Source organism: Euprymna scolopes, chromosome 21 (genome assembly GCF_053919585.1).
Source record: "Euprymna scolopes isolate OS-2025 chromosome 21, ASM5391958v1, whole genome shotgun sequence".
Classification (NCBI taxonomy): domain Eukaryota; kingdom Metazoa; phylum Mollusca; class Cephalopoda; order Sepiida; family Sepiolidae; genus Euprymna; species Euprymna scolopes.
In genome coordinates this window covers 72,101,299-72,129,292 of record NC_136502.1, presented here as the reverse complement: position 1 = coordinate 72,129,292, position 27,994 = coordinate 72,101,299, and the positions used below count along the sequence as shown (strand labels likewise).

General features: G+C 36.2%; 1 protein-coding gene across 1 annotated transcript in view; it reads left to right on the top strand.

The window, feature by feature from the left end:
• LOC145242476 (rhotekin-like) overlaps window positions 1-27,994 on the top strand; it is a 384,744-nt gene that overhangs the window by 11,862 nt on the left and 344,888 nt on the right. Inside the window, exon 2 of the mRNA XM_080105534.1 lies at window positions 240-587. Coding sequence (XP_079961660.1) covers window positions 240-587 — 348 coding nt within the window. The remainder of the gene's footprint in view (window positions 1-239; window positions 588-27,994) is intronic.

Here is a 27,994-nt window from a genome sequence, read left to right as displayed (position 1 = left end):
TTGGATCTCATTTCATGGAATTACTTGTAACTGTATGTGACGGGAGATGGAGCTTCTTGGCAGGTAATGTGGCACTTATTAAACTAGAATTTCTTTTTTGCACCTTATCTAAGAGATTAGCTAATGCACTAGTCTAGATGTAGTAACAACACTCTGCTTAATTCTGTGTTTATGATTTGAATTCATCTTGATTTTTCAACAAATTCGATGATTGCTTTTTATTCATCTTCATTTTCCAGGACAAAGGCGTCAGAAATAAATGGAAGAACACTTTGCAAAGAAAAGTAACTGGGAGTTTCCGACGTCGTGCCTTAAAGGAAATGGCTGATTACTCTTGGGGAGTGTCTCCAGGGAATCCAGGTAGAAGTATCTTCTCCCCTCCAAACTCTCCATCTCCAAAGGTGACAATACCTGCTGCTGCATCATCTTCTGCTAAGAGTCCGGTACAGGCCGTCTTCCAAACCCCAGCTGCCACTAATGATACACCGATTCGACGTCCAGGACGAAAGCGATACCCAGCTCCACCCCCTCCTGTGAGTGTTGATAAAAAGGTAACACTTAAATCTGCCCTCCAGAAAATTAAAAAGGTAAGTTCAGCTTTTAGTTTTTGGTGGAGAAAGAATGGAATATTTTAAATATTAAATTATTCAAATTCTCTATGAAGAAAAGCTTTTCATTTTATTTTTTTTTATTTAATCAATTATACCCATAATGAAGCAATTTGCCTTGATATTGGTTTCTTTTACTTCCGTTGTAATTATAAGCAAAACAATATGCACACTTGCCTTTACAGATGTTTTTGTTTTTTTTTTTAATTAAAAACATTTTTTCATAATGATCTAAATATAAGAGGAAAGGTGTAGATATAATATGCACAAGACATTTTGTAATGCTTCTTCCAGTTCCTTGCCTCTCTCTCTTTGCTTCCTTGCCCCTCTCTCTTTGCTTCCTTCTCTTTCTCCAACCCCTCTCTCTTTTTCGTTTCCACCCTTCTCTCTCACTTTCTTTTTCCTTCACTTTGTCCTATCATTTTTTCTTTCTCTTTCTATCGTCCCTTCACTCCCCCTTTCTCCTTAACTCTCATCTTCTCTTTCCTTCCTTGCTCCCCCTCCCCCCTCATTTTTACAAAATGTTGGGTTTGTTCACCCCCACATAAAAAAACTTTATCTTCAAGGGACACTCTTAAATTTTACCTAAAGTTTTCTTCTGTGTCACATGCACACACATACATGTCCCTCCCTCTAGATATGTTCATTTGTGATTCTCATGTTGACATCCTTGGAGCATCAAACTCTCAAGTGCCAATCCTTTATCAATCTTCTACTCAACCTCTGTTTTAGTGGTTGAAAAGGGATATGAATAACAAATGGGATGAGAGAAAGGTTATTTATTTTAAGCAGTTTGGCTGTATTGAAATCCAATTCAGATTGTTTATTGCCTATCTGTGTGGGTTGGATGCTTTCATCATTCTCTCATGATTTGAAGGGTGATAAAGGACAGTCTCAAACTGATTGTAAGTAAAGAACCAGCCTGAAATAGTTTAGTGAGACAACAACAATTATCTTGGATGATTTCAGTAAATAAGACTTCCAAATCCCGAAGTGTTTCACAAAATGAGTTAAGGAAATAAAAACATTTAAAAAGATAAAAATTTATACAAAAAAATTAGATAATAAAAAATCTGTGTTAAAAAATCTTCACAAATGACCAGTGTCATATTTTTAACATACACACACAAAAAAAGGTTTTGTTATGTGGTTGCCGTGTCGTTATTGTCTTAACAATTGCTAAATTCAAATCGTGCATGTTGAACTAAGAAGCATCAGGTATGCTAGTATTTTAGAGACAAGTCATTCAAGTGGACACACTGATAGATTAAAAATATTAAAATAATTGAAAATAAATATGCATCGAATTACTGTATGGTTTAAAACCAAGTGGAAGAAATTAGAATCAAATATTTTATAATTATTTGATTGAACAACAATTCAAACAATGCTCAGTGGATCCATGTTTGTATACCGAAAGTGTAAGCAATAAATTTCTGATTTTAGTCTTATGGGTTGATGACATTTTAATTGCATCAAATTGTAACTCAATGTTAATAGATGTTAAGAATGGACTAAATAAAAAATTCCAAATGGCCGATCTTAGATATCATGGTTTTTGTGCATACAATTTACTCATGAAAACAGAATTATTAAGATGAATCAATCGCAGTACATTGATAAAATCCTATTAAAGTTTGGAATGCAAGACTGCAACGAATGCGCTACACCCGTAAAAAATGATATAAATAAAACTATGGACCCAGAATCTGAAATAACTGACAATAAACTATATTGAGATATAATAGGAAATCTGATATATTTCATGATGGTAACAAGACCCGATACGTTACACAGCAACAAAACTATTTCAAAAATTATCAAGACCAGATATAAAGGTTTTAAACATTGTTAAACAAGTCCTTTGTTATCTAAAAAGGACTAAAGAACAATTTTTAGTATTTAAAAAATCTACAAATCCCCTAAAATTAAAGGGATTTTCAGATTCATATTGGGGAAACTATGAAGATCGAAAAAGTATGGCTGGATATTGTTTCAGATTATAAAAAGATGGGCCTATTGTTTCATGGAGATCTAAAAAGTAGCAGATTGTGACCCTTTCTATTTAAGAAACTGAATTTGTTACATTCTCAAATTCTGCACAAGAAGCATTATATCTAAAGATCATTCTTAAGACGGTTTTAAAACCAGAATTAATTAAAGCTCTCGTAGTAATGAATTGCCATAATCAAGCAAGCATAGTCTAAGCACAGAACCAGTAATTCACCAAAGATCTAAACATATAGCTATTAAATATCACTTCATAAGAAATAAGGTAAAAAAAGGAATGCTTTATTGTATAGAATTAGAGCAAAAATTTACAAACTGGCAACAAAAATAAAATGAAAACGTTTTGTCCCTAAACTTGTCACAATTTGACTTTAAATAACTTTTTCAGAAACCAAGAAAAAAAAACAAATTGTCCAGCATACGATAAAAGGCAAGATGGCCTCTGTGGTACTAGTGTACAAGAATTCTGGTGAAAGGACTGACCCTATCAATTATCACCTTATCAATCTCCTCCCTCTCTTCACTAAAATCTTTGAGACCTTAATTAATCAAGCACTAGTCCACCATCTCGCGCAAATCTTCTCTCTGACAAACAGTATGGATTTAGACAATGTCATTCTACTGCAGATATTTTAACAGTCATCTCTGTATGCATATATCATGGATAAGGTGGGCAAAGTCAGGGCTATAGTCCTTGACATATTGAAGGCCTTTAACAAAGTCTGGCACAAAGAGCTGCTAATGAAAATTAAATCATATGATATAACTGGACATATACTAAATATAATTAAATCCTTTTTAGACAATAGGATCATCCAGGTTGTCATTGATAGACATATATCCAAGCAGCATAACATTAATGCGGGAGTACCTTGGACCACTATTATTCCTGATATTCATAAACTCCCTGATAATATTGTATTCGAAATGGTGATACAACACTCTATAACATGCATAAGGGAAGAACAGATATACCTGTACTGAATAAGGCTGTACCCCTTTATGTATCCAAGGCCTTTGACAAAGTCTGGCACGAAGGACTGCTAATGAAAACTAAATCAGACAATGGCAGAATCGCTAGAAAATGACCTCCAAACCGTAGTGGAATGGAGCCGCAAATGGATGGTAACATTTAATGCTAGTAAGACTAAGTTGCTCTCCTTTAACAGTTATAAGAAGCCTCTCCAATCCCTGATATCCATGACAAATAACCTCCTACCTGAGAATTTTTCTTTCAAACTCTTCGGCCTAACATTCATGGGCAATATGAACTGGAACAAATACATTGAGGACATTGCAAAGGCTACTGCAAAGAAGGTGGTTTCCCCTCTATCAAGTTAGAAAACTACTCACACCTAAGAGTATCCTGTATCTCTACAAGGCCATCATTCGCCCATGTATGGAGTGTTGTTGCCACATCTGGGCTGGTACATCTACCACTAGCCTCTCTCTCTTGAATAGGGTCTAAAAAAGAGTTTCCAATCTAATAGATCCCACTTTGTCGACTAAGCTCCAACCCCTGTCCCATCGTCGCCATGTTGCATCTCTGTGCCTGTTTTACAAATATTTTAATGGAACGTGCTCTGATGAACTCCTGACACTTGTGTCTCCTCAACGTACATATTCCTGACAAACCCACTTAGCAACAAAATCTCATCCCTTCACTGTTGAGGTCCCTGAATGCTAGAAAGCTTTCTATTCTAATAGTTTCTTCTCTCAAACAGCTAGATTTTGGAATTCCCTTCCTGCTACATGCTTCCATGGCTGTACTGATGTGCAGAAGTTTAAATGTAATGTAAACCAACATCTTATTAATCTTTCCTAGCCATGGTCCCAAATAGTTGCCCCTTATGTCCAAGTGATGATATAGCTTGTTAGGGGTGAATGTGAGTTAAAAAACCCAAAAAAAACTGCATCCATTTTGTTTTTATTAACACTTTCAACATACTAAATGTATAACAAATATTTAAACTTTTACTTAACCAAAAAAAATTAAAATATTTTCATTTTTCCCTTTTTTTTTTTTTTTTTACAAATACTTTTTTTCTTTTTAGCATATATGCATATAATCTGTGTATGAATATATGTATATATTTTTTGAACAAAGTTAAAATTAAAATCGCCTCTTTTTTTTTCTTCTTTTTTTTTTTAAATGCTCATCTTTTTAAGGCATGCATAAATTAAGATTGACTTCTTTATGTGCATTATCCTTATTGCACAGGATTTACATAGGTTAAGCTACCCATTGGAAACTTTTCTGAAATTAAGCATGCCTTTCAATTCAAAAGTTTTAAAATTTATAATAATTGGTTAGTTTTGGAGTTTATCCCACACAAAAATGAACAAACTGTGTGTGTGAATAAAAACGTAAAAATAAAGAGTTCTTATCTACATTACCGTGTGCACAGACCTTCAGTTTGATGTGATTGAAACACATTATCAGTAATGTTTCCTCAGTTCATCAAAGATTTCAGTCATTAAAAACATATCATCTCCCTGGGTTGACCCAAATGATTAGGTCCCAATTTCTTGTTACAAATTTGTAAACATATTCTTTCCTGATTGCAGGGAAAATAATGTGAGGTAAAAAAAAAAAAAAACCTTGTCACAATAATGGTAGTTTATATAGAATTAGTTAAAATAAATATTGAATGAGTGATTGTAGGATAAGAACGAAATACTTTGTAAAAGTTTCCTAAAATAAATAATGAACTCCTTGTGGCATGGATGAGTTTTATTACATGATATAGGTGTAAGAATGGCAAAGGGATATGCTTGTTCATAAACTCATTCCAAAACTGGAGATCCTCTCAAGAAAAATTTAAAAATTAATAAATAAAACAAATCTTGTAATGATCTTTATTTCAGTGGTACTAAATCTATTGTTCTGTGCTGGTCCTTTGTCCTTTCCAGGTATTCTCTCGGCAGATTCAGATCCACCTGGATAACTCTACAGCTGCATCTAGGATTGTCTTGGTTGCTTTCCTCTTTTTTATTCTTGAAATTCCAATTTTATTCAAGGCCAGGTTTAAAGATTTTCCAGCGAAACCTCTTGCACCAATTTCAGTCGAGTAGCATATCTCTTGTCTTTTACGAGTTCATCGCATTTATTCATTTTGTGTTAGTGTGCCTCTTTCATATTCTCTCTCTATGGTACTGTTAGCTCCAATAAAATGAGCTGTTTTATTTTGTTAGAGAACAATATCATATATCATAACCGTATCATAAGGAAGTTTTTACGATGTGTACTGGTAATTTTAGTTGACACTCTAGTACACCATGAGTTGCCAATCTGAAGCCGAGGAAAGTAGGTCTCTTAGTGGATCTCTTACATGCTGGTTTCTTTACAAATTGTATGGTTTCTTTCTTAGAGTTACATTTTGAGCCCCACATAGCTGTGTTAAAAATTTCTGTTAATTTGCTTAAAACTTTATCATGGTGTAATATCTCCCTTCACTTAATGTCTTGGGAGAACTATTAAGAGTATGCTAGAGTGACATTCTTCCATAACTTACAATTGGTGGTTTCTTTCTTCCCCATATATAGAGGTTCTTTTGGCTGGATTGTGTGTATGTGTGTGTATTACTAGAAGAATACCCATCTCAGGCTGAGTATAAAGAATGTATATAGCATTAGTTTTTACTTTTAATTTTTTCTGTTTTTGAAGGGAGGTTAGGGTGCAGTGTCAAGGATACATCACTTAAATGGTGAATTCTGAAAAAAATAAATAAATAATAAATTTTACTCCTAAAATATGTCCCATGATTCATGATCAGTTCATTAGCTTAAGAGTTTCCCCTGTGCATACATATTATTAACACATACGTGCACACATCTGGCTGTTTAAAATTTGCTAACATATTATTACAAAATTTGATGTAGAGCAATTCTTTGCTCTATTAATTTTTTTTATCTCACTCACTTCAAAATTTTTTTGGCAGAGTAAGGGAATCCCCTAAATTATAAAGTTTACCCAAAAATGATGTGTCCACATTTTCATTGTGCTGCCTAGGATATATGTTCCATAAATCATAACAATCGACTGATTAGTTCAGGATTGAATCCTATGCATAGAAATAATATACGCATATCATAAGTTGATATGTATATGATAAATAACAGGATTTATTTGTGCTGTAAAATGATACACTGAAATATGCATAGATGTTAAAGCTTCTTAATACATAGATATATGAAAGACAAACATACATGTTGTCTGAAAACCACATCAACAGAACTGCTTTAGTGGTAAGGATATGTCTGACTGCATGCAACAGAATCTACCTGAAATAAAAGCAGTGGATGTTATCACTTGGAGGACTTATATAAATGTACAAAACTCGATCAGACTTTTGCATTTGGATCATTATTCGGATCATCAAATCTTTTCTAATGGAACAATTTTATGGATACAGACAGTAACCTATTGATATAAGGGCTTAGATCAAGAAGTTAGAGAATGTATATTGTGTTCAGGTCATGCTTCTATTAGCTGCATGTTTATATGTCTGAATATCCGTTATGTAAAAAAAAAAAAAGAAAGGAAAACTTGTTTTCTGTATAACCTCACTGAACAGTCCTATAATGAAGGAAGATAATATATAACTTATCTGACATGAAGGCAAATAACTTATAACTGACTAGTGTAAGGGAGACAATTCCTTACACAGCTGATAGACCAACAAGATTTGCATAGGAATGTTGAGGCTTGTTTACCAATCATAATCACTCTATGGGGAAAACCAAAGCTATACAAGATTGATGTTTGGCAGCGTAAAATAGATTTCTCCTGTCTTACAGGCTTTGTAGAGTGTAGGGTTAAAGACAATTAAAACGATGATAGAGAAGGTTCGTTTACCTTATGCTTGAGAGTTGGGAAAAGCCATCAACTGTGTTGTATTATTGCATGAATCTATTTCAACCATGGCTGGTCGGCTCTTAATATTTTCTGGCATAGTTTCTATATTAATGAGTAATCTCAATCACTTCTAGGTGGCATTTTTTTTTTTTTTTTAATGAGTTACCACTCATCAAGGCTAAAAATCACTGGAGGATAAGGGTTAATGAGATAGATTGTCAATTGACTGATGATGAATGTTATAAGAGGATTGAAAATAATGAATATAGCAAACAAAATTTGATGACTTATGAGGACAATTTATGACAAGTATTTCTTCTCATTGGATTTGAAGATGACCATGTTGTAATATTTTCCTCTGTGGGAAGTTTTTGGAAAGAAACACTGTTCATAAAAATTCCATTTCATTATGAAAGTAACGTTCCTGGTAAGTGTGATGGAGAACCCAGAGATTGGAGTTCAGCCGAGCACTTTTTATGGAACTAACAAGAGTAGTGCTGATTTCTCTCTTTAATGGATTCATCCTAAAATCTTTTTTCAAAAAAATCACCTTCCAATGTAAATAACCTCAACCAACTCAACTCAACAAGCAACAAAATACTATGCCTTGATTCTAGAGGCCCCAAGATGCCAAAAAAAATGCTCTATTTAAATAATTTGTTCCCCTGGTGCTGTTTCTCTTACTGTATCAAGATGCAGAAATTTAAATGTAATGTGAACAAACATTTTGCACATCTTAGGATTCTTACTATAAATCCAACCTCTGATCAGAGTAACCCCCTTACACCTCAGTGGCCATATGTCTTGTTTGGGGTGAAATAAAGTTTTTAAAAAAGTATCAGTAACATTTCTAATTATTATTATTATTTTTTTTTTAAGGAATTTACTAAATTCCAATATCACTGTTTCCCTGTTTTCAGACTATGAAAAAATATACACATAAATAAACTGATATTGTTGGCATTGCTGTGACACTATTTGTCAAGAAACCATGACGTTGGGACTGGCGCTGCATATTTGAACAAACTAAGCAATGACCTTTGTTAGAATTTGAGAAGTGGGGGAGTATTAACTTTTCAGGAGAAAAAGAAATATAAAAAACAAGATCTAGCAACTCTCTTGTCCTCCCAAAAGTGTTCTTGATCTTTGATTATTTCAGTGGGTATTACTGATGACCATTAACAAAAAAAACTCTCTTTTTATGCCCTTATTCTATGCCCCTCCCCTTCCTTCAAGCAGTACTGGCTCTAATCCTTTCCTCAATCATAACATTTGCCTTTATCTGCATAAACTCTATTTCTGTTAATATTTACATCATAAGGAATGATTTTTTTGTAAGAATTTGCATAATTTTGTCTTTTTAAAGAAAGAAATGAAATGAAATGCGCACATATAAAAAAGTAGGGTGGTCTTAAAATTTTCAGAAATGATTACTGTTGAAAGTTTGTAAAGATAAAGGCAGTTTATATACAAGAAGCTGGAGACAATGGTGGTGTATGAGAACTCTAATGTGTACCAAGTATGAATGGCGGAGCTATTGAGACGTTTGTTATATTGGTGATACCATTGGAGTGCAGGATGGAGCAGTTGTTAGTGTGATTGCAATTCTTAGGAATGAATAGAATAAGTTCAGGGAATTTCTATCTTTACTAACCAGAAGAGTGACCAAGTCTATCAGATATGTGTACATAGTGTGATGATGTATAAAAGTAAAACCTGGATAGTAAGGGTTGAGGCCATGCATTGCATGGAGAGAAATGATACAGTAAATTTGTAATGTGAGTCTTCAAGGTAGGCTTTGTTCTGAGACTTACGGTGAAGAATACATCTGCAGAATTGTTCCATTAACTTTTATAGGTAGATCGCAACAGATGAGACAACACTTGTAAAGAGTTCTATTACATGGTTCTTTATTCAGGGCAAGACTACAATAACACTGCTAAAGACTGTGTAATGCCTAATTCAGTCCCTTATGCAACATCTTCTCTTTTCTGAAGAACAAAAAACAAAGATCTAATAAAAGGCAACAGACAAAATTAAAATAGTGACTTGTGCATTCATTTCGCTGACTATCTTCTTGCCTAACAGAGATCATTCTGCTCTTTTCACTTTAGACTCAATTTAAGATGTATACTCCTTGAACCTAGCAGGATTTCTTACTGGTCTTCCCGATCGTCTCATCCTCACCCTTTCTGGATTTGGTTTTGATAGAGATAGTGTCTGGTTCACTCTTTCTTTTCTATTATTTTCTTGTTGATATGTCTGCGAGTTACAAGTCTCTTCTGTACCCAGTCCCACATTTGCTTGTATCTCGCTATGTAATTAGTATGGCTTCTACATTAGTGATTATAATGGGGGTGCTTCTGCTTTTTTTTTTTTTTTTTCAATTTCACCCTATTCCGTTGATGCAGCTTCCCATTAACTTTGACATGTTGTTATAACCTCTCATCCAATTTCTAGCACACATTGGCTTTCTTCCACTCTTTCTGACCTTTTATGTGTGGTTTATTCTGGACTACATCTCCCGGGGTGCAATGGTTGAAGTGGTTTTACTTTGTGATTGAAGTAATGCTCTTGCTTCCTTCACTATCTTGTTCAGATTTTTGATAATTTTGCTTTAATAAGTAGATCCTCTCTGTTTGGAAGAAGTATTTTTATTCTTCTGGACATCAGTTTCTGATCTTTAGTTGGTGTGTTCCTGTGGTTCAACATTGCTAGGAATGGATCAACCTTATCCATTGTGTAGAGGACTAAAGGCAAATAACACTGGTTATGGAGTAAAACAGTGAGTTACTTTCCTTGAGGGATGGAGAGAGTCGTGGCATCAGAAGGGAGTGCATGTTTTTACTCCTTGTGGGAACGATGACCACTTTGAACCAGAGTAAGATTCTAGAATGAACGATATTACCTACTGCTCACAGTAAAGCTATCACAAAAGTGAGTACCGCTTTATTGTATTATTCTGTATTGTAGTGTATCGTTTGTCAGTATTGTAATAAATATGTGTTTATATACTTGGGCTTAACATTGTATGTTATTTATGCTTGTAAGTATTTTCTATTGCAGGTTAATTCAATTAACAATAAGATTCTAATGCTTACAACAATTGCTTTCTGGAAGAGTTTTTTTACCATCCTTACTACAAATTCCACTTTTCCATTTACCTTACTATTGTAAAGACTGACAAGTGTGTGTGTGTGTGTGTGTGTGTGTGTGTGTGTGTGTGTGTGTGTGTGTGTGTGTGTGTGTGTGTAAAGCACCACTTTCTTGCAAAGGTGGAAAATTCCTGGCTACTGAACTGGAATCAATTATCAGTGACCACCTGATCTAGTATCCTATGTTGTGCAAAATGGTGTTCAAGTTTAGTGATCACCGTCCTTACCTGTGTAGTTGGAAAATAATCAATTTCCCAGAAGTTGGTCATATAATCAACTATGCAGAAATAGTTTCTATCTGCAAACTTGAAGAGATCTATGCCTACTTTTGTCCAGAACCTCTCAGGAATCTCATGTACAATTAATGGCTTTGCTGGATTGGCTACCTTATGGGGAATTTTGAAACATAGTCTCTGATATCATTGTTCATATTTGGCCGATATAAGTATTCCCTTGCTCTTTTGCAACATCCTTCGATTCATAGGTGTGTGAAATGCAATCTTTCTTTCAACACAGCCTGCTGGGTGATTGGGACCACTTTCCTCTGAAAATTAACCCATCTTGTACAGTAATTTCATTTTGTATGCTAAAATGGTCCCACCTCTAGGTCAAAATGTATTTTGTCTTCTGACCATCCTTCCACAATTCCCTGCTGCAACAGCTGCATGCTTGTCTTCCTTTGTAGCTGTGTGCTATTCAAACCACTTTCCCTCTGTCATAGGAACATGTTCAGTTGCTCTGATATCATCCTCATCTATATATTGACTATTCACTCAATGGATGTATGCCCTTGATCGTGTATCTGCAAGGAACATCTTGCCCAGATGGTACAGAACTATAACATTGTAAACTTACAACTGCATCAACATATTTTGCATTTGCTTTACACATTTCCCCAATTTTTTCCATTATTACTTCTAATCGCCTATGATCGGTAAGCACTACGACCTGTTGTATACTGGTTAAACTGTCCACATGTGTATACTATGCTAACAGTTCTTTTTCAACCTGTACATATCTGGTCTCTGTGTCTGTAAGTGCTCGACTGATATAGGCCAAAGGTTGACCTTGTAGCAATACAGCTCCCATACCCTTATCACTTGCATCACACTGAATGATAAATACTTTTTGTGGTCATAGTATCTCAATACTATAGCTTCATTTACTGGCTTTTTGATTTTCTCAAAAACCTTTTCATTGACTTGTAATTTTGTCCATGGAACATCTGTCTTTGTTAAATTGCAAATTAGAACCATCATTTCAGAGATGTGAGGTAGAAACTTTGCTAGATAATTCAGAAATCCTTCCAATTGTTGCACTCCCTTTATATCTATTGAGCAGGACATATCTTTTATCATTTTTACTTCCTCGGTCAGGATGTAAACACTCACTGGTTACCGTGTGTCTTAGGAATGATGTACATGTTTGTTGCAGATTCATTTTTTTTTCCATGTTCAGTCGCATCCTACGTTCGTGACATCTCCACAACAGTTTTCTATGTTTTATCCACTATTGCTTCTTCCATGGGTTTACTCATTCCAGCTAGCAGAAAATCATCTGCTTTGTTAACAACTCCCTGCAAGTCAGTCGCATTGTTAAATAGTTCCCCCTAAAATATCTATAAATGGTAATCATATGGAGTAACAAATGTTGTCATGCTACGGCTGAAATCTACATATATATATATGTGTGTGTGTGTGTATGTGTGTGTGTGTGTGTGTGTGTGTGTGTGTGTGTGTGTGTGCATAGTTTGCATGACTGAAGTTATGGACTTAGAAAAGTATTAAGTTTTAAAAGGATGAAATTTTTCTCAAATTTTGATAATTAACATAATTCTGTGTAATGTAATTATTGGTTAAATCTGAGATTAAAAAAAAAATTCAGTGATTTTTTTTTGATTTTTTTTATGCTTCCTCATGGATTCCTTAATATATAAAAAATGTTTATAACATTTCAAGTTCATATAGTCTAAAAATATGTTGAATGCAAAAAATATTTTTTATATTATTATAACCTTGCAAGACCTGTGGAAATTCCACAGTGAATTAAAAACTAGTCTTTCTCACTTTCATTTACTAATGAACACTAGTAAAGTAAGTGTAGGTAGGTAGGTAGAATGCTTGCAGTCTAATCAGTTAATTATGGGTTCTACTTGCCTTGTGGCACCTTTTTGGTAAACAGCTGATGATAGTCCAATTATTTTGATATATGAACTAAACTTAGATTCTGTCCAACTTTTGCTTTTCCCGAGTTTATATAACGATCAATTATGCCATTTGAACCTTAACTGTGGCAAACAAAATAAATGATTTGGAGGTAGATGGGTGTCCCCAACCTAAGACACATGATTATCTAGCCTATAGGATCATTTACTCCCAATGTGACATTATTAGTACACAAAACAAAAAATTATCGGATTAAATATGAAATTCACTGAAATTTTTGGTTTTAAGAACACAGACAAATACTTGCCATATCTGTCTAACAAAACAGATTGTTTTATCTATGTTTTGTTAAAGCTATCGATCAGAAAGATATGTGAGAAAAATCGTCTTTACTTTATAAGAAAAAAAATTATTGGCGGCAGACAAATCTAGAGCAAGGGAGATAATTCCTTTTTTAAATTGTACACACATAATTAAAATGATTTTTTTTTTTTTTTTTTTTTTTTTTACAACAGACTAGTGTATACCCTATGTCAAAATGATGAAAGAAAATTATATTTTTTAGTGTTTGCACTAATATTCATATAAATTACATCAGCAATTTAATTTTTCATATATGAATTATCATATTTGATGACCTAAAGAAAAAACACCATTGACTTATATTTAGCATGGAGCATTTCTTTTTTAATTCATCTTAGATGGCACTACTTAAAATAATTTCATCTATTGGCAAGAAAAAGGTACATTTTTATTCACTAACTTTTGTGTAATGAGACAGATATTCACATGTATATATATATATATAAGTAGTCTTGGAAATTTCTTTAAAACTATAAAAAAAAATGTCCTTCAGTGGAAAATTATTTTGTCAGTAAGTAAATTTCCTGCATTGCTGAATCGTTTTACTTACATGAACTAACAATAGTACCAATGTTCTTAAAGAGATCATCAGTTGTTTACCATGAAACATTGTTTCGGGGATTTAAAAACAAAACAGTATATCAGATCATGACTCCCAGCAGTGTTAATCAAACACCACCTCCCTTAAAACACATGAACAAAAATATATACTTTTAAATTCCAATAGCAAAGTCTTAATTTTTTTACTTAACTTTTAACTTTACTTTTAGCCGAATTAAAATAAGAAAAAAAACATTTAACATAATTCTTGACAGTTGTTTCAAGCAGAAATGAACAACCAAGAATAAACATGTAATTACCAAGACCTTTTGCTCATGCGGCTCATTGGAAGATTGCCATATCACTCTTGGAGAAAATCCTCAAGCAAAAACAAACAAAAAAACATTTTTATGCATTTCCCATAGAAAATTTCCTCAAAGAACCGTAAGATCCATTCATAGACAACCAGCCATTTTGTATCCTTAATATAGAGCTACAAAAAAATATGATTAACACTACAAACAATTCTAGCCATATGTCTTTTGATAAATTTTATTCATATTAGTCATTTAGACTGTTTTGCTGTATCACAGCTATTCAGGTCAGCTACATAAGCAGGTGCTCCAAACCAAGATCAAAACTTGACCGTCAAACTGATGGTTGATGCTTCTAACCTCTATGCTATTGTCTGGCACCTGCTAAGTGTAAGCGAAATATAAACATTGTCACTTGCTGGGGAGCTTGAATTGTATTTACCCAATAAGTAATACCTTATATGTAGTTTTTATTATTTTTTATATAAATATAGTCATATCTTGCTACGATGTGCAGACCGTTTCCATCATAATTGATCTCATCAGGCAAGGAAATTAAAAAATTAAAAAGCGTCCAATACCATTTTTAATTTTAGAGAAGAGAAAATATACTACGCTATGACTGGCAAGGTTAATGTTTTTACCTATATAATATATATTACCTATATAATTTGCTCTCTTTGCTTGAGCACTATCAACGACCATTGTTGAAATTCTTAATTTTTGGATATCTTTCTACCTGGAATATATATCGCACATATAAATGCACACATTGAGCTTTATTATAGAGTGGAGGATACTTAATTTTTCATATCAAAATATGTAAAGTTAGTTTGTGGTTATAATGAAAAATGTCTAAAATGTAAAAACAAATATTACACACTTCCGTTGCTGATACACAAAATGAATGCAAGACTTTCATAATAAAGTGCTGGAAAACTTAAGAAGCCCAGTGTAAACAAATATTTCAACTAGTGTATGATAAAGGGTTCGGTTCTGGTTGCCACCAAGGAGAAACAAAAATAACCTGACCCAGTTTTTGTATTTCCTCCAAATTCTGATAAAGAATATAGTTAAACCTTACATTCTTCTGTTACATCCCTCCTTTTTAGCTTTCCTTTATTTACAGCCCCCCCCTTGTTTTTCTTTCCTTTCTTTATCTTACATAAGAGCTCAAATATATATTTAGGAAAACGTTCTTCCCTCTCCCCCATACGTCTTTTTGTTTTTGTTTTCTTATTTGCATGTGTGTGCATGTTATTTGATACTATGATTTATGGAAATCGTTGGGACAGAATTTGCTACTGGAACCTTCCATTTGACAGTAGTGCTTGTGTCTCTTCGCTGTCTTGTGACCAATGTTACATATTTTCACACATATGGATTGTCTCCCAAATATCCAGAAATTTTAAACTGCCTATTCCTTTTTGTTGGGTGTTTTTTCCAAGATTTCACACTCTTCTCTTTCTTTATAGTTTAGATTTGACCTGTTGCGATTTTTGAACCTCACCATTTTTTTTTTTTTTTTCAAAGCTAAAAATAACTGTCAACAAAATCAAAAATCCAAACTTGAGTCATAGAAATTGAGGAAGATAAATGGTTAAAACAACAGCAAAAAAAAAAAAAAAGAAAAGAAAAAACCTCAAGATAATTGTGTTACGTGTGTAAGAAACCCATAGGGAACTTTTTGAAGAGTACAGCAGGGGTACAATAGTAAACCGGGTCATTTGAGGGTGGTTAAGATAAGAAGCTGTAGCATATATGGTAAAACGAAGAAGCTTTGGTGGAGTTGTAGGTTAATTAGTTGTTTGTTGATATTTAATCTTTAAATAATTTCTTAACTGGCTTTGCGTTGCATATGCATCTGTTAAACACCCTGGTTTCTTCATATTAATTTGTATATATTACTAGTTGGATTCATGTCCCAGTGTTGTCTGCAAAAATTAAGGAAACCATGAATCACAAACCTTAGTACTAAACTGACTGGAAAAGACTGGGCAGGCTCTTTTTCACTCAAAATACTCACTCTTTATCTATGATATAGAAAATATCCGTAAATAGAATTGTGGGTAATAGTAAAATGTAAACAATCATCTATTAAATGCATAAAAAGAATAGTTAATGAGAGTTTCTTTTGCAAAGTACCTAACTTTATCAATAGAGAGGAGTTCAACTTTCTCTCCATAAAGAGGATTTATTGGCTGGTGATAAAAGTAATCAAGACAAAACAAAACAATGTCTGTGTTATCTTTGAAATACATATAATTCTGAAACTGGGAAAAATGTTCTCTGGTGAAACACAGCGTGGGGAATATGATACACTGGTGTGACTGTAGCAGAACATAAGTCTACCTGTCTATGGTCGGACGTATGTATATATGTTCATAGTAGCATGTAAGCATGAAAGGCTTAGTAATGGATATTGTGAGAAGAGTTCAATATATGTGTAATCGAAAAGAAAGGCTACTTAAGTGTTCTTTGAAAAGAGACACCTTGAAGTGAAGGAGGGTGGTCAGATCGAGCAAGGTCTTTAAAGTGAGGCACATTGAATACGAGAACAGACTCTGATCCTATTTTACTAGTTTAAATTTTATAATTGTCATTTTTATAATCTTGTATTCAAGCAATAACATTTTTGATTGTGTTAAAAATATTTTTTGTGCATTTTACTGAAAATGCTATGTGGAGCCATCTGCGTACAGAAAAAAAAATTCATTTGGACATTGAAAGATTTTCTATTTTTATGTTATATTTTTTGTTATTTTTTTTTTTTTAACGTTTTATGATTTTTTTGTGATTATCTACTTCTAGTCTTCTAACTTCATAAAATGTGAGCTCAGCTGTAGGTTGCTATAAAATTGGCAAACCAAGTTCAAATCTCACTGGATCTATTAATACGTTATTTCTACTATACACTAATTGACCTTCCCCACATCTTTTTATTCTTTTGAATAAAATAGCAGTTCGTCTTCAACTAATCACTTATGGTTTAGCATTAAAATAGCCAACAAAAGGGGTCTGATTTTTTGTCAGTACTTGCTTTTGAGGCTGCATCGTTTTTAGCCCCCCCCTCTCTCTCTCTACAAATAACTAAAAAGAAATGCTGCGAATTATTGTTGATCACCATTTTTAGAGATGTATGACTATCGACACCAATTGAAAAAAAAAAAATGCTGAGGAATGGTGATTGTTTGGTCCCCAATTTGATTTTTTAATTTTTTTTATTAATAATTCTCTTAATATGATGATTTGATATTGGTTTTAAGCCTGCATTCGATTGTGAAAACGTCAGAAGCGAACAGATCTTATTTAATTGCTCTCCACTGTAAAAATAAAAATGTGGTACAAGGCCGTACACTAGCCCCCCCCCCCTCACCAAAGAGACACTTTAGTCAAGTACAAAAGTTGCAGAGAATGGTCCCGACAGCATTCTCAGTAAAACAAGATAATGCCTGGGAAGATGCACCTCTCGGATTTGAGCAAGACCATACCTAATTCTGACATAGAGGAATCCGATGGATAAAGTTAGTAAATGCCAGAACGAACAAACACCCAGAAAGTTTTTTGTCTCTACGCTCTTCCCTAATAACAAATAATAACCCCCTAAGCCAACGTCAATCCAGTTCACCCCGTTTCCTCCCGCACACTTTCACACGCGTTTTCTTTTTCGTCCTTTTCTTTGATTCCAAAGAGTTTGACAACTGGCATGCCATTTTTAATAGCCATTTCATAGAACGCACCCAGAAATACATTCGATCAGATCTTCTTGGCTTCCCTTTTAAGTGAGTTAAGTAATGAATCATGCTATTTTAAAGAGTACAACAACAACACACACACTTAAAGCGTGTGATCTATATCTCTATATTAATAATATTCTCTACTTCTCGTGTGTTTTTCGTAACTTTTGTAATTACACAATTAAATTAACAAAATTTTAAAAATTTAATTAGGAAATGAAATCCATAATGATTTTGGTTTATTCGTAAACAAGTTGCTATTATTAGTTGAAAAGAAGAAAAATGAATTGTAGCAGTTATAAACATTAACAATTTTTTCTCGCACAGGGCAGCCTCTTTGAGGTGATAGGGTCACACATTAACCACTCAGCCTCCTAATTTTGAGATATCTATTCCGCAGAAGTAGCTGTATCGATACTCCTCTTCAAATGAGTAAAGCCAATGGTATGAGGTTTTGTATTGTAGAGTTGCTGGTGATGTGATAAGATGCTTGTGGAGAGAGCCATTTCATAATATCGTCTGCATTCATCTGACTGAACCTACTTGAAATGTAGAAAAAAAGGCCACCAGAGTTCTGTATACAAATGAGTTCTATACAATTAAATCAACTTTATTTAACAGAATATGAATCAGAAAGAGTTAGTAGCATAAGAATGTAAGACAGAAGGATAGTTCAATTCAGCTGGCGATCATTGACTGTACAAAAAGAGCTGAGTTTCAAAGTTTCATTTCGTCCAGCTATGCTATGATACGAAGCAAGAAAGGAGTATCTAGTCTAAAGGAACTCTTCCAAAATCAAACTGGATGGAAATGAAGCAAAGTAGACATGTAAACTATGCTCTAAACGACTGATGTATTACTACACGAATTTGGACATATCTGTGTGAGTCAACCAAGTCACAATAATTACTACGCGAGCGATTACATATAAATCTATATATCTATAAAAGTGAAATTGTGTGTGTGTGTGTAAATTTCCCTACCAAACTACTCTGTCAATTTTCAGTCTACAGACTCGAGATTTGACATAAGGGGTATTGAGATTTGGGAAAATCTTTTTAATCAGTTTTCAGCCAGAAATTTGGCTATCAAGGGGTCAAAGTTCAACGATTTGACCTTCGAAAACTCTACCAAACTCCTCCACCAATTTTGGGTCTAAACACTTGAAATTTTAGATGTAGGTTACTTGGACATGGATCAAACTTTTTAACTTGATTTGAGCCCAAAACAAATGTTAAGGGGTCAAAATTGGGGTCAGATTTAAAAAAAAAATTGACCTCTGCAGTCTCTACCAAAATTACTCAGCCAATATTTGGTCTAAACATTTGAAATTTTACATAACGTGTATTCAGACATAGGACAAACTTTTTAATCGGTTTATGGCCGAAATTTTGGCTGCCAAGGGTTCAAAGTTCAAAAGATTTGACCTTCGCGGTCTCTAGCAAACTATTCAGCCAATTTTGGGTCTAAACATTTGAAATTTTACATAAAGACATGTAGTAAGCTTTTTAATCAGTTTCTGGGCGAAATTTTGGCTGCCAAGAGGTCAAAGTTTACAGAGTTGACCTTTGCAGACTCTACTAAACTCCTCCGACAATTTTGGGTCTAAACACTTTAAATTTTAGATGTAGGTTACCTGGGCATGAATCAAACTTTTTAATATAATATATAATGCCCATAAAGTTATGAACAGTACATGGGGTCCGAGCAAAGCCGGGCTGAACTGCTAGTAAAAAAAGAAATGTATCTCCATCATATAACTGCTACAGCTTCCAGGCACCAATGAAAAAAGACCTTTTCTCTCGCCCCAGTCAATCTGATATCTGAGCAAAACTCTTCTTTAATGGAAGAGGTAGTTCTTGGAGACAGCCGGTGGCCTATCTTTCTTACTTTGTTCATTGTGGCACTATTTTAACCTTCGGCAACCTACACCCAATGGTGTTGGTCACTTAAATATTTAGATTGTTTTTATAAGAGAACTTTGTTTTCTTTTTGTTTGATGACCCTTTTGTTACAAAATATTATAGGAGTTGGTCAATGTGAAAATAGATTCCTAAGCAATTACGTTATGACCATTAAAATTTTATAAAAAGAATTTGGAAGCATTTAAACTGTCATCCTATCTTTAAAATTATTAGCAACTTCTTGTGTATTAAAAGAAATTAAGGTTTTGGAAACCCTTTTGCATTCAAGATATAAATAGAGATTAAAACAAGATTACCTTAAAAGAATTAGTTATGGTTTTGTAACAATTTAATTCAATTAATATTTGAATGATCAAACGATACTGTAAAAATTAAATGTAATTATCAGAATCTTGTTTAAAAGTAATTTGGTAAAAACAAGCTCATAGATTCTTTGGTCTTTTAGCTAATAGTAAAATGTAGTATCTGTTTTGATACTGCATTTCATCTTTTTTGTCCTCAGTCAATGAAGGAGAAATCATTCTTGACTTTTTTTTTTACACTCACCCCAGACTAGGCACGTTGCTATTGAGAATTAGGGGCTAGACCTACTGCCATATTTCCAATATAATTGGTCTGTAAAATCTACCTGACCGACCATATTAGAAATAGACAAGTATGTCGGCTAATTTACTAATTTAGAAATAATTTTTTTCCTATTTCATACACAATTGATTTTTACGCCAATCCATTCATAATCTTAAAAAAAAATACCGTTTTCTTTAGCTCCTGCATATTGTTTATCCGGTAAAATTTTGTTGAAAAACTTCACGTTTATCAAAATTGTTTATGATAAAAGTAACATTGAAACAAAGAAAAATACTTTAAAAAAATTGTGTTTAGAACTGTTTTTAATTTGAAAAAACAAATGCAATGAAATCTGTATTTACTTTCTCCACACGAATCTGTATTTTCTCCACACGAGAGCAAAGTTAGACAAACACACGATTTTTGATGTTGGGTAAGCATTCAATTCTCTAAATTGTGTAAAAAGAAGTTCCAGTCGGAGAGAACCCCCCTCCCCGACCGAGGACAGAATAGATATTACACTTTAACTTAATTATTTGTAAATAAAATTAAATTCCATTTACAAATTAAGCATAAGGTCATCAAGTGTGTCGAGTGGGATTGGTGTCCGTAGTTATCTTTTGTATATCGTATGCTATTTTGCCCCATTCGTATAAGCATTATTTCTTTCATTCTTTCAACCTCTGTTCGTCATGTTCACTTCAGCTATCACCACAATACCATATTTACTCTTATGGGCTTAAAATATTCTCTAGTGGTTTAAAAAATAAACTGTTTAATGTAGGGTAGGAGGCAGTATTTTGCGACAGTCTATCATTTACACAGAATAAGGGCTCAACTTCTCTTGTCACTCCCTCCACTTGTTGGGGCGTCACAAGCATCAGGGACTTGATGCCCACCTCCCCGCTCGCATCTTTTGTTTCAATGAAGGCAGATGTTGCAGTCTCCCACAGCTGGGTCTGATTATGACGTCAATGGTACGAAGTGTGTATGTGTGTGTGTGTGTGTGTGTGTGTGTGTGTGTTTCTATAAGGAAGTTAACCGACCAAATAAAACCAGACGAAATCATTTCAAGTCTTTTTGAAAAGGGGAGAAAGATTTTTCCTTTTTTCTATAATCGATTGATAGTTTTTTTCTTTTTAAAACCCTTTAAGTTTGAAAAATTTTGTTTCTTATTTCGTTTCTTTTAGTCAACTTTCAGTATTTACTTCTACAAGTACTTAATACGTAAGTAGAGTTAGGTAGTAAGTTTTGAAAATATTGCAATTAAGCTACATAGAATTGTCTGCACTTCATTCTCGTAAGGATTCGTCAGGTTATTCTGACAACAAAAACTCAATATTCAAGCTACATGACTACACAAAAGGGAATTCAACGATGCAAATTAAAATTTACAAAATGTATTGTTTTCTCTGTTTCTCTGTCTATCCTTCTCCTTTTCCTTTCCATTCATTTTCTTTCCATTTTTCCCTTTATATCTCTTTCTACCTATCTTTTCTCTACCACCAACTTCTCTATATCTTTCCCTTTCTCTCTACACACCCTCTGTCTTTTCCTTTCTATCTATCTCTTCCTTTCTCGCTCCATTTCTCGCTGTCTTTTTCTTTCCCTCTTTATTTCTGTCTTTCTCATCCTCTATATATCTCGCTCTTTCTTTTCCTCAGTATATCTCTTCCTCTATATATCTGTCATTCCCTTCCTCTCTCTATCTCTTTCTGTCTTTTCCCTCCCCTCTATATCTCTCTATCTATTCCTTTCTCTCTATATCTATCTATTCCTTTCTCTCTATATCTATCTATTCCTTTCTCTCTATATCTATCTATTCCTTTCTCTCTATATCTATCTATTCCTTTCTCTCTATATCTATCTATTCCTTTCTCTCTATATCTATCTATTCCTTTTTCTCTATATCTATCTATTCCTTTCTCTCTATATCTATCTATTCCTTTCTCTCTATATCTATCTATTCCTTTCTCTCTATATCTATCTATTCCTTTCTCTCTATATCTATCTATTCCTTTCTCTCTATATCTATCTATTCCTTTCTCTCTATCTATCTATTCCTTTCTCTCTATATCTATCTATTCCTTTCTCTCTATATCTATCTATTCCTTTCTCTCTATATCTATCTATTCCTTTCTCTCTATATCTATCTATTCCTTTCTCTCTATATCTATCTATTCCTTTTCTCTATATCTATCTATTCCTTTCTCTCTATATCTATCTATTCCTTTCTCTCTATATCTATCTATTCCTTTCTCTCTATATCTATCTATTCCTTTCTCTCTATATCTATCTATTCCTTTCTCTCTATATCTATCTATTCCTTTCTCTCTATATCTATCTATTCCTTTCTCTCTATATCTATCTATTCCTTTCTCTCTATATCTATCTATTCCTTTCTCTCTATATCTATCTATTCCTTTCTCTCTATATCTATCTATTCCTTTCTCTCTATATCTATCTATTCCTTTCTCTCTATATCTATCTATTCCTTTCTCTCTATATCTATCTATTCCTTTCTCTCTATATCTATCTATTCCTTTCTCTCTATATCTATCTATTCCTTTCTCTCTATATCTATCTATTCCTTTCTCTCTATATCTATCTATTCCTTTCTCTCTATATCTATCTATTCCTTTCTCTCTATATCTATCTATTCCTTTCTCTCTATATCTATCTATTCCTTTCTCTCTATATCTATCTATTCCTTTCTCTCTATATCTATCTATTCCTTTCTCTCTATCTATCTTTCCTTTTCTCTCTATCTATCTATTCCTTTCTCTCTATATCTATTCCTTTCTCTCTATATCTATTCCTTTCTCTCTATATCTATTCCTTTCTCTCTATATCTATTCCTTTCTCTCTATATCTATTCCTTTCTCTCTATATCTATTCCTTTCTCTCTATATCTATTCCTTTCTCTCTATATCTATTCCTTTCTCTCTATATCTATCTATTCCTTTCTCTCTAAATCTCTCTATCTATTCCTTTCTCTCTATATCTCTATCTATTCCTTTCTCTCTCTCTCTATCTCTTCCTTTCTGTCTAAATCTCTCTATCTATTCCTTTCTCCTGTATCACTCTATCTCTTCCTTTCTCCCTGTATCACTCTATCTCTTCCTTTCTCCCTGTATCACTCTATCTCTTCCTTTCTCCCTGTATCACTCTATCTCTCCCTTTCTCCCTGTATCACTCTATCTCTCCTTTCTCCCTGTATCACTCTATCTCTCCCTTTCTCCCTGTATCACTCTATCTCTCCCTTTCTCCCTGTATCACTCTATCCCTCTCCCTTTCTCCCTGTATCACTCTATCCTCTCCCTTTCTCCCTGTATCACTCTATCCCTCTCCCTTTCTCCCTGTATCACTCTATCCCTCTCCCTTTCTCCCTGTATCACTCTATCCCTCTCCCTTTCTCCCTGTATCACTCTATCCCTCTCCCTTTCTCCCTGTATCACTCTATCCTCTCCCTTTCTCCCTGTATCACTCTATCCCTCTCCCTTTCTCCCTGTATCACTCTATCCCTCTCCCTTTCTCCCTGTATCACTCTATCCCTCTCCCTTTCTCCCTGTATCACTCTATCCCTCTCCCTTTCTCCCTGTATCACTCTATCCCTCTCCCTTTCTCCCTGTATCACTCTATCCCTCTCCCTTTCTCCCTGTATCACTCTATCCCTCTCCCTTTCTCCCTGTATCACTCTATCCCTCTCCCTTTCTCCCTGTATCACTCTATCCCTCTCCCTTTCTCCCTGTATCACTCTATCCCTCTCCCTTTCTCCCTGTATCACTCTATCCCTCTCCCTTTCTCCCTGTATCACTCTATCCCTCTCCCTTTCTCCCTGTATCACTCTATCCCTCTCCCTTTCTCGCTGTATCACTCTATCCCTCTCCCTTTCTCGCTGTATCACTCTATCCCTCTCGCTTTCTCGCGCTGTATCACTCTATCCCTCTCGCTTTCTCGCTGTATCACTCTATCCCTCTCCCTTTCTCGCTGTATCACTCTATCCCTCTCGCTTTCTCGCTGTATCACTCTATCCCTCTCGCTTTCTCGCTGTATCACTCTATCCCTCTCGCTTTCTCGCTGTATCACTCTATCCCTCTCCCTTTCTCGCTGTATCACTCTATCCCTCTCCCTTTCTCGCTGTATCACTCTATCCCTCTCGCTTTCTCGCTGTATCACTCTATCCCTCTCCCTTTCTCGCTGTATCACTCTATCCCTCTCCCTTTCTCGCTGTATCACTCTATCCCTCTCCCTTTCTCGCTGTATCACTCTATCCCTCTCCCTTTCTCGCTGTATCACTCTATCCCTCTCCGCTTTCTCGCTGTATCACTCTATCCCTCTCGCTTTCTCGCTGTATCACTCTATCCCTCTCGCTTTCTCGCTGTATCACTCTATCCCTCTCGCTTTCTCGCTGTATCACTCTATCCCTCTCGCTTTCTCGCTGTATCACTCTATCCCTCTCGCTTTCTCGCTGTATCACTCTATCCCTCTCGCTTTCTCGCTGTATCACTCTATCCCTCTCGCTTTCTCGCTGTATCACTCTATCCCTCTCGCTTTCTCGCTGTATCACTCTATCCCTCTCGCTTTCTCGCTGTATCACTCTATCCCTCTCGCTTTCTCGCTGTATCACTCTATCCCTCTCGCTTTCTCGCTGTATCACTCTATCCCTCTCGCTTTCTCGCTGTATCACTCTATCCCTCTCGCTTTCTCGCTGTATCACTCTATCCCTCTCGCTTTCTCGCTGTATCACTCTATCCCTCTCGCTTTCTCGCTGTATCACTCTATCCCTCTCGCTTTCTCGCTGTATCACTCTATCCCTCTCGCTTTCTCGCTGTATCACTCTATCCCTCTCGCTTTCTCGCTGTATCACTCTATCCCTCTCGCTTTCTCGCTGTATCACTCTATCCCTCTCGCTTTCTCGCTGTATCACTCTATCCCTCTCGCTTTCTCGCTGTATCACTCTATCCCTCTCGCTTTCTCGCTGTATCACTCTATCCCTCTCGCTTTCTCGCTGTATCACTCTATCCCTCTCGCTTTCTCGCTGTATCACTCTATCCCTCTCGCTTTCTCGCTGTATCACTCTATCCCTCTCGCTTTCTCGCTGTATCACTCTATCCCTCTCGCTTTCTCGCTGTATCACTCTATCCCTCTCGCTTTCTCGCTGTATCACTCTATCCCTCTCGCTTTCTCGCTGTATCACTCTATCCCTCTCGCTTTCTCGCTGTATCACTCTATCCCTCTCGCTTTCTCGCTGTATCACTCTATCCCTCTCGCTTTCTCGCTGTATCACTCTATCCCTCTCGCTTTCTCGCTGTATCACTCTATCCCTCTCGCTTTCTCGCTGTATCACTCTATCCCTCTCGCTTTCTCGCTGTATCACTCTATCCCTCTCGCTTTCTCGCTGTATCACTCTATCCCTCTCGCTTTCTCGCTGTATCACTCTATCCCTCTCGCTTTCTCGCTGTATCACTCTATCCCTCTCGCTTTCTCGCTGTATCACTCTATCCCTCTCGCTTTCTCGCTGTATCACTCTATCCCTCTCGCTTTCTCGCTGTATCACTCTATCCCTCTCGCTTTCTCGCTGTATCACTCTATCCCTCTCGCTTTCTCGCTGTATCACTCTATCCCTCTCGCTTTCTCGCTGTATCACTCTATCCCTCTCGCTTTCTCGCTGTATCACTCTATCCCTCTCGCTTTCTCGCTGTATCACTCTATCCCTCTCGCTTTCTCGCTGTATCACTCTATCCCTCTCGCTTTCTCGCTGTATCACTCTATCCCTCTCGCTTTCTCGCTGTATCACTCTATCCCTCTCGCTTTCTCGCTGTATCACTCTATCCCTCTCGCTTTCTCGCTGTATCACTCTATCCCTCTCGCTTTCTCGCTGTATCACTCTATCCCTCTCGCTTTCTCGCTGTATCACTCTATCCCTCTCGCTTTCTCGCTGTATCACTCTATCCCTCTCGCTTTCTCGCTGTATCACTCTATCCCTCTCCCTTTCTCGCTGTATCACTCTATCCCTCTCCCTTTCTCGCTGTATCACTCTATCCCTCTCCCTTTCTCGCTGTATCACTCTATCCCTCTCCCTTTCTCGCTGTATCACTCTATCCCTCTCGCTTTCTCGCTGTATCACTCTATCCCTCTCCCTTTCTCGCTGTATCACTCTATCCCTCTCCCTTTCTCGCTGTATCACTCTATCCCTCTCCCTTTCTCGCTGTATCACTCTATCCCTCTCCCTTTCTCGCTGTATCACTCTATCCCTCTCCCTTTCTCGCTGTATCACTCTATCCCTCTCCCTTTCTCGCTGTATCACTCTATCCCTCTCCCTTTCTCGCTGTATCACTCTATCCCTCTCCCTTTCTCGCTGTATCACTCTATCCCTCTCCCTTTCTCGCTGTATCACTCTATCCCTCTCCCTTTCTCGCTGTATCACTCTATCCCTCTCCCTTTCTCGCTGTATCACTCTATCCCTCTCCCTTTCTCGCTGTATCACTCTATCCCTCTCCCTTTCTCGCTGTATCACTCTATCCCTCTCCCTTTCTCGCTGTATCACTCTATCCCTCTCCCTTTCTCGCTGTATCACTCTATCCCTCTCCCTTTCTCGCTGTATCACTCTATCCCTCTCCCTTTCTCGCTGTATCACTCTATCCCTCTCCCTTTCTCGCTGTATCACTCTATCCCTCTCCCTTTCTCGCTGTATCACTCTATCCCTCTCCCTTTCTCGCTGTATCACTCTATCCCTCTCCCTTTCTCGCTGTATCACTCTATCCCTCTCCCTTTCTCGCTGTATCACTCTATCCCTCTCCCTTTCTCGCTGTATCACTCTATCCCTCTCCCTTTCTCGCTGTATCACTCTATCCCTCTCCCTTTCTCGCTGTATCACTCTATCCCTCTCCCTTTCTCGCTGTATCACTCTATCCCTCTCCCTTTCTCGCTGTATCACTCTATCCCTCTCCCTTTCTCGCTGTATCACTCTATCCCTCTCCCTTTCTCGCTGTATCACTCTATCCCTCTCCCTTTCTCGCTGTATCACTCTATCCCTCTCCCTTTCTCGCTGTATCACTCTATCCCTCTCCCTTTCTCGCTGTATCACTCTATCCCTCTCCCTTTCTCGCTGTATCACTCTATCCCTCTCCCTTTCTCGCTGTATCACTCTATCCCTCTCGCTTTCTCGCTGTATCACTCTATCCCTCTCCCTTTCTCGCTGTATCACTCTATCCCTCTCGCTTTCTCGCTGTATCACTCTATCCCTCTCGCTTTCTCGCTGTATCACTCTATCCCTCTCGCTTTCTCGCTGTATCACTCTATCCCTCTCGCTTTCTCGCTGTATCACTCTATCCCTCTCGCTTTCTCGCTGTATCACTCTATCCCTCTCGCTTTCTCGCTGTATCACTCTATCCCTCTCGCTTTCTCGCTGTATCACTCTATCCCTCTCGCTTTCTCGCTGTATCACTCTATCCCTCTCGCTTTCTCGCTGTATCACTCTATCCCTCTCGCTTTCTCGCTGTATCACTCTATCCCTCTCGCTTTCTCGCTGTATCACTCTATCCCTCTCGCTTTCTCGCTGTATCACTCTATCCCTCTCGCTTTCTCGCTGTATCACTCTATCCCTCTCGCTTTCTCGCTGTATCACTCTATCCCTCTCGCTTTCTCGCTGTATCACTCTATCCCTCTCGCTTTCTCGCTGTATCACTCTATCCCTCTCGCTTTCTCGCTGTATCACTCTATCCCTCTCGCTTTCTCGCTGTATCACTC